At 37.3% G+C, this 14478-nt stretch overlaps 1 protein-coding gene across 2 annotated transcripts; it reads left to right on the top strand.

The window, feature by feature from the left end:
• Positions 1–1373: 1373 nt before the first annotated feature.
• Positions 1374–14146, top strand: LOC107734465 (C2 domain-containing protein 2-like). 2 transcript variants are annotated; one of them, XM_016546439.1, is made up of 14 exons: positions 1374–2427; positions 2564–2659; positions 2940–3059; positions 5836–5937; positions 6093–6209; positions 6495–6612; positions 7389–7497; positions 8434–8498; positions 8910–9025; positions 9330–9486; positions 9648–9752; positions 9929–10056; positions 10940–11216; positions 12862–14146. In XM_016546439.1, exons 1-14 carry the CDS (start codon positions 2158–2160, stop codon positions 13089–13091), a joined length of 2010 nt encoding a protein of 669 aa, XP_016401925.1. In that variant the 5' UTR covers positions 1374–2157; the 3' UTR covers positions 13092–14146. The 2 variants fall into 2 exon arrangements, with proteins under 2 accessions (XP_016401925.1, XP_016401924.1); XM_016546438.1 differs by having other exon boundaries at positions 6063–6209.
• The last annotated feature ends 332 nt before the right edge of the window (positions 14147–14478 follow it).

Below are 14478 nucleotides of genomic sequence, written 5' to 3'. Positions count from 1 at the left end.
TTGGTTGAATAACTTTAGCATAGCAAACCGAGCCATACATGTTTGCTTTCCATTGTTTACTTACTAATTACAATTGCAGTTACAGTTACATTTACAGTTGGCTTCAGTCAGAAAGTTGAAAAAAAAAAAAGTTTTAACGAGAAAACTAACCAGACATAACCTTACTGCATTAAGATAACGGAGACTTGTTATAGCACTTGCATTTTAATTGCTTCCATTGTTCCTCATTTTAAGTCGCTATGGATAAAAGCGTCTGCTAAATGTCTAAATGTAAATGTACTGACTTCTATCACACTCAAACATAAATTTAAATGTAAACAATATACATCTATGCTAGGAAGCGGACATTAGCCCAAGTTCATTTAATATTAACATTGATATTTATCTAACTATAATTTACCCGTTCAGGTAGAGTTCAGTTGATCTTCGTTAATTAAAATTGCGATTAAAATGGAAATCAGTTTTTTTTAAATAAACAAAGATTGGAATTCAAATAAGTTCTTCGATACTATGCATTTTTTGAGCTTCACCCGATCATCATTCCGATGGACATTGGGAATTGGCGGATGGATACTACTGGATGGATCTTGAAATATCGATATTTCAGATGTTTTATTTCTCTAGGATCGATACTAAATGTTTTAACTAGTGATTTAACTACTTTTTAACGTGAAAACGACGTGTATTATACAAAGTGAGAATGTGTTAGCAAAAAATATTGTAGAATGCGCACTATTTCCCCTTCTGTTTTCTGCCTCCGCGCAGGTCTACTGCAAAGCTCAAACGCCTCAAACGTTCTGTCAGCCTCAACGCTACACTATTAATATAGTTTGTGTGAAATTTGTCATAATCGGTTTGTAGGAGTTGTCTAACGATTGCTGGTGCTCTGTTATTAAGTATTGATCGACAAAACAGAACATTTACACTTTATTTAATGTTAGCAATGAATAAAAGAGTAAATAGTGAATTCTTTTTTATTTGCATTCTAAAAAATAGTGAATTAGGGTGAACTGCTGTAAATATACTAATTTGAGAAAAACGTTTGTAAACAATCCCATTGTTTGGCCAGTAATCCACACACGCACACACAAGTCGCATATTTCCATATTCAAACGCTGCAAAAATTGCCGTATAAACAAAGAAACGCCCATTGTTCAAATGATCGTTTGTGAAAAGAGATCACAAGACCTTTGTCTTTTTTCTGCAAGCATAAATTCCCCGTAATAATAATATAGAGCAAATCAAATTTCGATTGATTGATTTCTACATATTTCTATTTACTATTTAATTGTATTAATTTATTTGATATAAATTCGTCAATTTGTGTTATTTTAGAAACTGCAGTAGGGACCTTTATTTTGTATTGTCTGGTGACGGTGTTTTAGGACTCCTGAACCTCAATGCAAAGCTAATAATCCTAGAAATCAGCGGTGTGTGTGACACGCACATCCAGTCTCTTTCTGCCTCTCTTCATCATACGCGCCCAGGAGGATGAACAAACACGTTAGAGGAGATGAGAACTGCACTTAATGTCACTTTTTTACCTCTTTTTTTCTTTTCTGTGGGATAATGCTCGGCTAATGTGATGGTAACGTGGCTCATCAACGCCGGGGGATTTCAGGAACTTTTTTCGCCTCGGATGCTCCGGTTCTAATTCTTTTATCATTTAGAGTTGTCTTTAAATAGCCAGTAATTGTCTAACATAGATCATTAATTTATAATATTAAGTATGTATGTTTTTTAAATCGCCAATATTTTAAAAACATTTAAGCTGTCTGTGTCCGATAAGAGACCATTTATCCGGTTCATTCACGGGCGGTTTACTGTGCACAGGCGTGTGTTAAAAATGTTACTTACTCTGTAAGTAGTTGTTCAGATGCTCTAATAATTTTATCATCTGATTTAATAATTGTATTTTGTGTTAAAACACATCTGGCTGTCGCTGTCGTGCTGGTTGAAGTGAGATTTACGAGCCTCAGTCCAGCGTTCGCGTGTTTCCATCCACCCTTCGTGAACTTTAATTTTTGCTGTTTGTGAAGGAGTGTTATTAGTCAATACTAGGAAGGAAACTGTCTTTATTGTGTTGGGATGCGGAAGGTAGAGGAGTAGGTCTGATGGTAAACATGTTAAGGGTTTAAAGTGAATGGCTTGGTGATCATGTCGTCTATGGAGGGTGTTTTCTCCTGGGTGGGTGACTGGCAGTGGCTCTGCATGGTCACTCTCTTTCTGGCCTCTGTTGTCACTTTGATTATATACTTGGTGCTGTATTTTTCCAACGAACCTCCTGTTGGGAAAACACCTCTCAGTCATGTGGATTCGGAGGAGGCCGATGGGATTTTATGCTGGGTACTGTCTCTGAAAAGCTGGAAGAGTCAGTGGAGACGAGCCTGGTTCAGGAGCCTCAATGAAGAAGCTAGGAGATCACAGGTGGGTTTGTTGTTGTTTTTTAATTCAGTTATATCTCTATATATTATTCATCCCTAAAATGGCATATATGAGCTCCTAAAAAGTTGAATGTTGTGATATTTATTGTGTTCCTTTGGTAATTTGTTCCTCTTATTAGAGCGGGATTCAGCTGACATTCGAAGAAGATGGTGTTCAGTCATCAGAACTGGCTTTGGACCAGATTTCAAGCTTTACGAAAACACCCGGTCAAAAGGTAAGGTCAAGCTTTGAACGTTTATACACCCTAACCTATATGAGGAATTGATTTGTTGCCAAACCTCTTTATTATGTCTCCCTGCTTGCCTACGTGAATTGTATATAGGTTTAAATGTTTTGAATCAAAACAGGGTTATGAGTGTGACATGAGATTTCTCATTTTGACATGCACCCTGTTTGACGATTCAGAAAAATTATTAGCAATGTTATGACTGTTGAAGCTTGAGGATATTTGAAGTGACCAACTAGTCTTAGTCATAGTTGTATTCTTTTTGCAGAATGCCCTGTGTCAGGTGGTTGGAAACAAGCTGCAGTTTTCTCTCAGTGCTTTGCCGAGCTCAGCGTCTTCAGAAACCCCCCTGAGATACAGTGCAAAGATATCTCCGCTTCGTCTGCAGGTAAACATGAGTGTTTATTCTGCTCTTAATGTCACTTGAGGATGGTTGGGTAAACGCAAGTGCTTCGGCATGACAAATTGTCAAACAAGACAGTCATTCTTTAAATGCCTCCGGGAATATTGGCAATGGTGAGGCAGATAATCCAGTTTTTTTTTTTTTACATTCTCTTGGAGTAGACAAGCATCTCCTTTGATTCTAGGAAAGGCTGTCACATGTTTTGCCATCAAAGTATATAGTCATTTTAGTCAGCACAATGCTCATTTGGACTGTGCATTCGGTCTTGAGGAAATGAAATCTATCTAAAGCAGGGTTTTAAAATTTTCTGAATAAACAGTTTTATGATTTTGAAACCTGTGTGATGTAAAATTATAAGAAATATTTCAGATTCTGCACTAATGCTAAGTCTCTAATAAAATCTAAGTACATTAATGACCATGTGAATTCAAAAGGTCAGATTTTGTTCCATTTTCAAATTATTCTTGGATGTAAAAAATATGTAGAATTAAAGTAATACACAGTAAATATTTATTATTATTATTATTATTGGTCTCATAATTTTGGACCCCCTCAGTATTAGTTATTTTAAAATGATTTATATACTATTAAAGTATTTATTAATAGTTTGAATATTTTCTTTATATCTCCAGTTTAATTTTAGTTTGAGTTTCAGTAATTGTCATTTTTATTAGTTTAAATTTTTTAATGTTTCTATATAGCTTTAATTACTTTTTTTTTATTTCAGTTTCAGTAATTTTAGTATGTAACCCTGTTTATTTCAGTTAGCTGCCAAGGTAACATTTCTAATTTAATTTTGTTTGTAAATAACTAATATTATATTTTATTTCGTTTAAGCTTTATTTCAATTGCTGAAAATTATTTTTAATAGTTTTAGTTAACAATAACACTGCTGAAATGTGTACAGTCACATAAAACCTGTAAGGATCAGGAATAAACGCATTTGCCCTACCACTGGCTCGATGTCCTGCCTTTATTTTAATCACCGTTAATATGTCTCTGCCTCAGAAACATGCAATTTCACTGGTACATCCTGCCTAGAATTATTCATGGAAAAGCTTGTACCTCTTGGGACAGGGAGTTTATTTAATATTGCGCTTCAAATGGCAGTAGAAATTACTTAAGAGCACCATTTCAGTGTGGAGAGCTGCAGTTGTTGACAATGCATTGTGTTTAAAAGCTCACACAGGCTTTGCTCAATTGCATTACAGCTATTTTTAAACCAATGAATTGCTCGACTCTTCATTGTCGTGCTGATCCCGTTTTAGCCATAAGTGAATTGAGTGGCTAAATGCATTTAACCTGTTGTTAAATCTTTCGTTTCCTCGTATGCCTTCAGAATCCACCCCGGTTCTATGGTATTCTGTCGTAGTGGGCTGTTTTTGTTCAAACAAATCAGATCAAGTGCTGGATTGTAAATAGAATACTGGGCATGTGCCAAGTGTACATACGGAATACTGACCTTTTCAGGAGCAATTGCGTTTATTTTCTGTTTGTCATTTAAGCCTCTTTCTGGAGGAATCCAGGTGGTTACTGCATATTTTCTAGCTGTTTCTCCTGCTGGTCAAGGCTGATTACTGGAAAGCTCTCAGTGGTTGTTAGAATGGCTTCGTAGGCTGAACAACAGTATATTTGGGGCTTTTGTTTTTGTTCTAGAGGTCAGTGCACTCTCGTGCCCACAGCCACATACGATACGAGGTTGTGGAATAACACTTTTATTGTGACTGCATGGGGTCCACCTCGTGGCAGGGTTACAAGTTCTGTAAGCAAATATCTTTTCAGGTTCAGATTGAAACGATTGAAGCTTTTCCTGTGTATATATAAATCGTACTGTATATTATTAGTTACTGATTAGCATTTTCTGGTTCATCCATCCTCTTCAGACTTTATAATTTCATGTATAATTTCATGTGATTTAGAAATGAACATGGGCATTGAGCATTGGACTGGAATTTGGTGTCCTGTCATTTTTTTTCTCCACCTTTCCCATACTTCATTTGCTACTCCCAGCTCGTTCTCACTATAGTACTGAAAATTGTGGACAAATTTGGTCTAGAAATTGTCTTAGTTTTGCTTGCATTATGAAAGACTTTTTTTTTTTCCTTTTTTTGAGTTTTAAATTAATTAATCCTGAGCAAGTTTATAATGGTTTCTACAAAAATATTAAGCAGCACAACTGCTATCAACATTAATAATAAGAAGAAATGTCTCTCTTGACCATATTAGAATGATTTCTGAAGGATCATGTGACACTTGAGGGCTGGAGTGATGGCTGCTGAAAATTCAGTTTTGCCATCAAAGGAATAAAATACATTTTAAAATATATAAAATTGAAAACATTTATTTTAAATTTGAATGGTATTTTACAATATGACCGTCTTTGCTATATATTTTTTCCTGTGTCTTACCGACTCAATCGTTTGAAAAGTAATGTAAATACATTATTTACATATAAACTGGTTCCTTTATATATGTAATTTAATGCACAAATAAATGCAGAAAAAATCCGTAAATTATTAATGTTAATTGTATTCGAAAAAATGGATGCTATAATTGTTTTACGTGATGGTTAACATTTTAATTTTCTGTTTTCTATTCCATGGCCTTTAAAAGCAATAAGACAATTGAGACCTATATTAAACCATGTTAAAAGAGGTTTTAGGCTTTACAAGGTAGCACACAGTGTCCCGTGGCTTACTGCTCTGATCAGCCCTTGTTTAATTTCTATGTTGTAATGTTTGTGTGTGTATTGTTGCCACAGCTGGCCCTACAGATGAAAGAGGTGAACGAGGAGGTGGAGATTTCCTGGGGGGTGCTTCACCTGAACTCTGTAGATTTGCAGCTGACGCCAAGTTTTACACAGGTATGTTCACACATCAAAACACTCAAGATAGAAAATAGCATAATTAATTGCGGTTCTCGTTGCACTCTCCATCATTTGTAAATCTCAGTAGGTTTTTAAAGGGTGACTTCTGCTTATTTTTTCAGAAAGCACGTGACGCTCTGTGTATGTTTCAGGGAGATTGTGAAAGTCTAAGTGAAGCTGCTGTGAACGACAGGCTCAGACAGGTCTTAAGTCGAGCTCAAGCGTCCGTAACTTTGAGCAGCCGGCCTGCAGAGTCTGCAGAAGTCAAGGTATTACCCTGCACAAATGTGTAACGCTTATCGTATTAACATTAGCACTTAATCCTCCCTAAAACACTTATATCAACTTAATTTCAACCACATAGGCTAATAAATATTTTATAACCCTATTTTGTTTGTCCTAAGACCTTGATTATATGATCTGATAAAGTTCATAATATTCAGAGCATTACATAACTTTGGAATTTGTTCAGAATGGAGAGAAAAACACAGAAAAGGATGTTGCTGTTGATGTTATGAGTGATAATGTTTTATTTCCTCTGTCCTCTTTAACAGGAAGTAAGGAACAAGACCTTGCAGGTGACCTCACCCCCAAAGCCCCCGCGAGCTCATGAGTGGAAACTATTAGTGAAGAACATCCGGGTCACGTGCAAACAAGAGGATGGTGCTGCAGGTCACTGAAACACACTCATATTTCGGCAGAATGCATGTCCTTCAAGTTCTCTTTAATATTTAGCTAAATCATTTAGACATATTTATACAGTATGCAAGCAACAAGTATTGATGAAAAAGATGGATGAACCTGCATTTCAGCATAATTAAAAATAAAAATTGTAGCATATTAATATCACTTTTTTCTTACGTGCGTCTTTCAATCACGGGCAGTTGTTTGTGGTGGCCCATTTCTTGGTCACATGACACAGATTCTCAGCCCTGAGATCCCATGTGTCTTGTTGTTCATTAGATGGAGTTTGTACATGCCGCAGACCTCAGCTAATGTTTTTATATTGCTTGGATAGAAGAAATCAAGCCAATTATTTGGATGATATTTTGTTGTGGGCACAAAGTGCAGGCTACACTTCCGAAAAAGCACCGCCCCTGCAACTTATTCAGTTAACTGCCCGTGTTTCCCTCAATCAGGATGTCCCTTCTGTTCGGAAATCATTTCCGGAAGTGGTCTAATAGTCCTGCTGCTCTCCAGCCAAGTCACTATTACAGCCCAGCAAGCACTTAACAGAGACAAATGGCATCTCATCCATTTTATGCATAATTCATTTGGGCAAAGAGCATTTTCTGCATTAGTCAGTTATTTAGCTTGAAAACAGATCTCTTCTCTTTGTTTTTTGGCACAAATGTCTGGTGGTATTTGAATGTACATTAGCAAATTGGTCTTCTTTTGGAAGGGTATTGCTTGTGCTTGGTAAAGAGCTGTTTCTATTCTGGTTTCAGGCGGCATGAATCCCCAGTGTATCCTCCAATTGGATGATCCTCCTCAGAAGGTCACCAGTTCAGTTTTGACTAACACATCCACCCCAGCCTGGGACCAGCCCTTCATATTGTGAGTTCAGGTCCACCTCCATCTGCTCCCTCCTCAGCTGCCCCTGGAAACTTAATTTATACCCATTTAATGAATGTTTTTATTTAACCTTTTTGCCACTTTTATAGAAACGTACAGTAGAGGTAGGACAGGAAACTACTGGGAGAGAAGGGGGCGACATGACGGGGAAAACGTGAATCAGGCACATGTTGGGACAGCACTACCTGTTTAAATGTCTGGTGGTATTTGAATGTACATTAGCAAATTGGTCTTCTTTTGGAAGGGTATTGCTTGTGCTTGGTAAAGAGCTGTTTCTATTCTGGTTTCAGGCGGCATGAATCCCCAGTGTATCCTCCAATTGGATGATCCTCCTCAGAAGGTCACCAGTTCAGTTTTGACTAACACATCCCCCCCAGCCTGGGACCAGCCCTTCATATTGTGAGTTCAGGTCCACCTCCATCTGCTCCCTCCTCAGCTGCCCCTGGAAACTTAATTTATACCCATTTAATGAATGTTTTTATTTAACCTTTTTGCTACTTTTATAGAAACGTACAGTAGAGGTAGGACAGGAAACTACTGGGAGAGAAGGGGGCGACATGACGGGGAAAACGTGAATCAGGCACAAGTTGGGACAGCACTACCTGTTTAGCTGGGAAACCTGTTTGAAAACAATCAGAGTTATTTGTGCTCTTCTGTTTAGTAATGCTAATAGCATAGATTTTTTTTTGTTTTTTGTATGTTAACACTGTGTTTTTTTAATCATTTTATGAGGTTTAATTCAAAACCATGGTCAAGATCGTCAACTCAAGAAATCACAAAATATAAAATCAGCCAGCATTTCCTAAGATTTAGACTATAAAATGTTTGTAGTTTGGCAGTTTTGGGTCATCCTCCAATCTTTTTACATGGGAGTACCACGTGATTTATTTTATCTCTTGCCTTTGTCTGTTTTTGCAGTGAGCTTAGCGGACGGTCAAAAGAGCTGAATATTCAGGTTGTGGATAACGGCAAACCTCGGGAGAGTAAGTCCACATGACCGAAAATAAACCAGCTTAACGGCATAAAAACAGAATAGTGATGTCCATTAATCTGGGTCTGCAGAAGCTTGAAGGTCATCTGTGAATTTTAATCTACTTTCAGTCATCTGTTTCTCTAAATCATGAAATAGCCTCAAAAATGCTGTATAAGTGGTCGATTATTTGAGCGAATAGAAGGATGCTGTGGTAATATCTTGATTTGAATTCTTGTAACAGACACGTGACAGCCTATATTACCTCATTTCACGACCCTTTCACCCTGATTTCTTAACAGCTTGTGTGAAATGTGTTTGTCTGTGTGCTTGGTGCCACTTTTTCCTTCCTTGACAAACACATTGATCAAATGATATGCATTACTTTGATTTGATCAGGCATCACTCTCTCTTTTCCTCCCAGCCTCTTTGTTAGGGCAGGTATCTGTGCCTTTTGATCTAGTGAAGAAACACCCCAAAGGTCAACAGACCTTTTCACTCATGGCCAAAGATCAAGTGACTGGATCACTAACTACTGAGGTAAAATATCTCATCACGATACAGTGTAACTAGATGTTAATCACATTTTAGAATTAATTCTCAGATATTTGTCACTTTTTGTACTTTAATTGCATTTACATTTCATAATATTCATAAGCTAGTTCACATGTACAATGACTTGAATGCTAAAGAGTGTAATTTTTTTCTTATAATGCCCTATCCTAGCTTAATGTACAAAAAGACCTATATATAAGCCTAAACTATAATATAGTTCAGTTTCCATTGGCAAATTAAATATGCTATTAGAATATTTGTTTACCAACCTGAATGAATTTCTGTATAGTTCACCTACCTGGAGCCCAGCGAGGTGCGTAGCTGGCAGACGCCCACGCCGGCCCCTACTAAGAGAGTGGAGATGGACCGCACTGTGATGCCCTGTGGCACCGTTGTTACCACTGTCACTGCTGTGAGGAGCAAACCAGGACGACCTTTAGCACCTGGTACCTTCCATTGGCCTTTGATTCAGTTGTTGATTTTGAGGAGGGCAATCTTAGTGTTATATGGGTATTAAAGCAAACTTTAATTTGAAGATGCTACAGTTGTCCTCCTAAACCTCAAAATCTATTAAACGATTTTCATGTTTTAAAAATCCCCCTTACAGAATCCAAATCGCCTTCTAAAAACAAGCTGGCGGAGAGAAGGGTGTCAGAGCAAACATCATTGCTTGGAGCCAAAGTTAGCAAAGCCCTGTCATCATCAGATACAGGTGGGGTTTCCAGTAAATCTTGTTGACATAAATGGCTAAATGCATTTCCTTTATTTCCACTTTCTACACCGCAAGTGCTCATCAGCAGTCCTGGAGCAAGAATAAACTCAAAATGCCACATTAGTAATAGATTATGTTCAGCGTTTGAACACTCTTTTTCTTTCTTTCCTGTACAGAGTTATTGATGTTAAACGGGACCGACCCTGTAGCCGAGGCGGCCATCAGACAGCTGCATGAGTCAGCAAAACAGAAGCTCAAATCTCCTGTCAAAAAGAGCACCATCATCATCTCAGGAGTGACCAAGGTACAGAAAAAAACAACTCAGTGACCCACATATATGCATATTTATTAGGCATTTACAATATATTGGTACCATATAAGTTATTTATTTTATTTATTTGTACTGATAGTTATTGTATATTTAATTGTGTGTGCTTATTTCACTTATTTTTACATTTTCATTACCTTTACTTATTTTAAAGAACACTAATAATTGAATTACACATGTTAATGTAATAATGCAAATATCCATTTTTATACTGTACATTATAACTTTACATTGCCCAAATTCACTATAGCATTTAAAACAACTGATTTTGATTTTAATTTATTTATACAAAATAGTACAACATTTGAATCAGCTTGTCTGTGTCAGACAGAATTCTTTTTTTTTTTTTTCTTAAAAAAATTGGAAAACTTCAAAACCTTGGATAGGATTATCATTCCAAGAATCCACACAATGTCAATGTAGGTTGACATTTTTGGGACAACTTCTTTTTCTTTCTTTCTTTTTTTTTGCCCATTGTCACTTTTAGAATTTAAAACATCTGATTTTGATTTATACAAAATAGTGCAAAATATATTACAAAATTATCAGCTTATTGGCATCATACAGAATTTTTTCTTTCAAAATTTGAAACCTTCAAAATCTTCACACAAAAAAATTCACACAAAATGAAACTCAGCAAGCATGTCCTGAGACTTAAAAAATAAATTGTAGTTTGGCATTTTTAATTTATTTATACAAAATACACTTTAGTACAAAATGATCTGTATCAAATAGAATTAATTTATCTTGTATTTCTAGGTAGTTAGTGGTACCTTGTCGTAGTCACAATGCTACATCATAAAACAAGTTCTTTAACTTCAGTTTCTAATTAAGGCTTTACTATTAACCTCCTCTCTAGGCCTCTCTGACACAGGATGAGGAGATGGCTCTGATGGCAGGATATGCAGCTGCGATGAACGCTTCAATGTCCGGAGCATCTGAAGGCACCAGCAGTGAAGTGTTACCATCAGAAACAGTGGCAGAACCTGGCATTCTCGAACCCACAGAGTCTCTGGCGGGTGCGAATGGCACAGACCACATGGAGGACTGGGAGAGCCAGGCCGGAGAAGACCCAGATGCAGATAAAACGTCTCTGTCCCTCTGTATCTCTGAAACGGGTTCCAAAAAAGGAAAAGGTGAGGGGGAAAAAGGGGATGAGCTTTATGTGAATGAACAACAACAACATTCAGAATATGGGTTTTGAGTTTGTATTTAACCTGTTTACACCTTTAAACCACATAAAGTGAGTTATACTAACTCAGTGAGTTTACGGAGTTATAAATCTGATCACAGGACTGCATGTGAAAAACAAGGTCAATGGCCTGCATTTACAATGCTGTTCAAAAATGTTGGGTTAAGAATTTTTGAAGAGAAAAAAAAAAAGTCTTAAGCTAACCAAGGCTGCATTTGTTTGATTAAAAATACAATATGTGATGGCAATGCTGATTTTTCAGTAACCATTGCTCCAGTTTTCAGTGTCACATGATCCTTCAGAAATCATTCTAATATGCTGATATAGTGTTCGAGAAACATTTCTTCTTCTTATCAATGCTGAAAACAGTTGTGCAGCTTAATATTTTAGTGGAAACTGTGATACATTCAGCGAAAAGAGCAGCGTTTATTTTAACCAGAAATCTTTTATCATAAATGTCTTTACTGTCACTTTTTGTATCAATTTAATATCTATTTAATAGTATCAATTTAATGCTAATTTCTACAAACTTCACGTGACTGAAAAGTAGTTGTTTATTCTGTCACTTGAGTTGCTTAATATGAACAAACTTTGACACGAGGGAAGATTTCTTAGGGAAAATCTCTATCAAAATTGAGTCTGTTAGTGGGATGCCACAGCTAACATGGTTACAAAATTCTCTCTTACCTTTGTGTCTAATATGAACGTTACAGCACTGTCTAGTGTCTTTCTGTCTTTTACTTCTGACATTTGATGACATCCACTTTCTTTTTTGTCCTCTATACCTCTCCCTTATCACTTTGTGTTTTTTTTTTTCTTTGCCATCTTAAAGTGGAAACCTGTGCTAATCAGACTTTATTGCTGGCAGAGTAAGTGACCTCTTGAGAAGTCCATAATAGTAAAAGTATGTAGACTACCCTGTGAAATGGTTAACAAACCCTTTAGTAAAAAGCCAGTCCATGCTCCAGCATTTTATACACACTTTCATCGTGATAATAAGTTATTACCCTGTATTTAAGTAACATGTGGATTCATTCTTGACTTTTGGACATGGAGAAAGATTTGACATGCCATTTGGCTTCTCAAATCTTTGGAGGCATCCCATGGTTTTATTTTTGTGCTGTGCTTTTCATTGTTGGCCCATTGAGATGTTTTGCTGATAACTTGCCCAAGCAGCGTAAAAAAATCCAGAAGTTTAACCATGTGGAACTTCTAAGCTGGTGTGGGCTGGTTTATACTGCTTTCATTCTAAAACCAAGCACTTTCGAATATGTTTGCGTACTTTATTTTAGTAGTGTGCTTGTTTTCTTTCAACTCATTTACATTTGACGCCACCAGTGTGTTGCAGTAGCATCTTTCAGAGCTGAAAAAGATACACTGATATGAGTAATATTCAGATTGCGTCAGAATTCCCACGCATCCGCTGTGTCTTCATTGAGGTCAACAAAATCCAAAGAATGTTTGATTCCTAAGTTTACGGTTTAGGTTACTTTTGATCCGAGTGTGGAGTTTGACCTCCAGGTTGGCTCAGTGAAGTATGTTGGGGAGCTTGTCTGATTATTTTCATCTCTCTTTGGTGCCCCCTGTAGGCAGCTTCCTGCACAAGAGTGCCAAGCTATTCTTCAGGCGGCGACATCAGCGAAAGGAGCCTGGAATGAGCCAGTCCCACAATGACCTGCAGTACTTGGAGCATCCCGAGGCGGCCATGATGGGCGACAGGGAAAAGAGGACGGCCACCTTCAGGCGCATCATCAACCGCAAGCTTCTACCCAGGAGCAAGAGCAAAGCCAACGGCACAGTGAGAGAACTGCTCACATGAACTGCCCACTCCGTCGCCTTCATCAAAACTAGTAGCTTTTGCACCTCTTCATCTTTCTAACATCCTCCCTATTACATTCATTCTTGTATCTTTTATGCAAGTCATTGCTAGTTTCTGGGCCATATTTGCTAAAACGTCTGCGTAGCAACAATCACTCTCATCAACTCCATAATAACACCATCATCCAGATTTCCTGAAAACCTATTCCATTATTCAGACCTCTCAGCTTTGTTCTTCTTGATCAGCTCTATGAAGTCCGTCTGCCTGGCGCTAGATTCATTTCTCCGTCCATGTAGAGGGACATTAGGGGCGCTTTCCCTACTTGACAGTTCTGTCCACACCTTTCACCTTCATCTTTGAACTTTGTGCGTGTGTTAATGCAAGAAAGTTTACAAAACATCATCCAAATGAGCACTGGCTCTCTTCATCGCTCCAAATGACTCGGTGTGATTTAACCTTATGCAAATATTGACCGTCGTGCAAATGATATTCTGCGTTTGTGGCCTTCTAACCAAAGCTGGATTTGAGGACAACCCTTTCTTGCCATCTACCTGAGCTTTAACCCTCTGGAAACCCTCTGGCGACCTGATGGATCCTGGAATATCAGACAAGGGAAAACCATCGTTTTAAGTTGCACTTATTTATATGCTCAGAACTCATTCCAAATGCATTTGCAGGGATGCGCAGGAATTCTGTGAGGTTTGGTAGTGAACATGCTTTATAAAAAATGATGTGAAAGACCTCTGTCTTGATGTGAATTGAATATGAGAGTTTTCCTTTTGTTAGGGAGACAAATCTGCAGTTGCACCAAATTTGACTGAATAGTGAGTTTTATTTTCAAAAATTGTGCAGCGAAACATTTTCAAACAGAGCATAACGTTTAAAATGTTCTGGTTTGGCACTGATATGATCGCTTTAAAACAGGTTTGGTGTTTTATTCATCTTTTAATTTCTAAATATTCGAACAGAGATGGGAAAATATGAATAAATTATTTTATTTTAAATATTTTCCTTTTATTCATACATTATTCAGTGTACGGCGTAATTAATGTGTAAACCATTACATCATGCCACACATTGAAAAAAAAAATGTGTGTGAATTGTACCAAAAGTTTTTAGCACTAAGCAAGGGCATTTTCCCATAGAGAAAGACTATTCAATAGACTAAGGACTAAGGCTATTAGTAGACTAAGATAGACTAAGGCTATTCAATATGTTCATGATTTATGGTATTTTCCTAAGTGTGGTGTCGTCTTTTACCTGTACTCTTAAGCCAACTGAAATGTTGGCTGTGAATGCCAGCCAGTTTGTTATTTTGGACCTCAACTGTTGAGCCTGTGTGGAGAACTGCAGTGGATTTGTGCTATGGAAGATTCAATAACAGGTT

This window comes from Sinocyclocheilus rhinocerous, unplaced genomic scaffold (assembly GCF_001515625.1).
Source record: "Sinocyclocheilus rhinocerous isolate Xijiao unplaced genomic scaffold, SAMN03320098_v1.1 scaffold1211, whole genome shotgun sequence".
Taxonomy (NCBI): Eukaryota; Metazoa; Chordata; class Actinopteri; order Cypriniformes; family Cyprinidae; genus Sinocyclocheilus; species Sinocyclocheilus rhinocerous.
The sequence above is the reverse complement of the archived record's forward strand: the minus strand, read 5'-3'. Positions and strand labels throughout refer to the sequence as shown.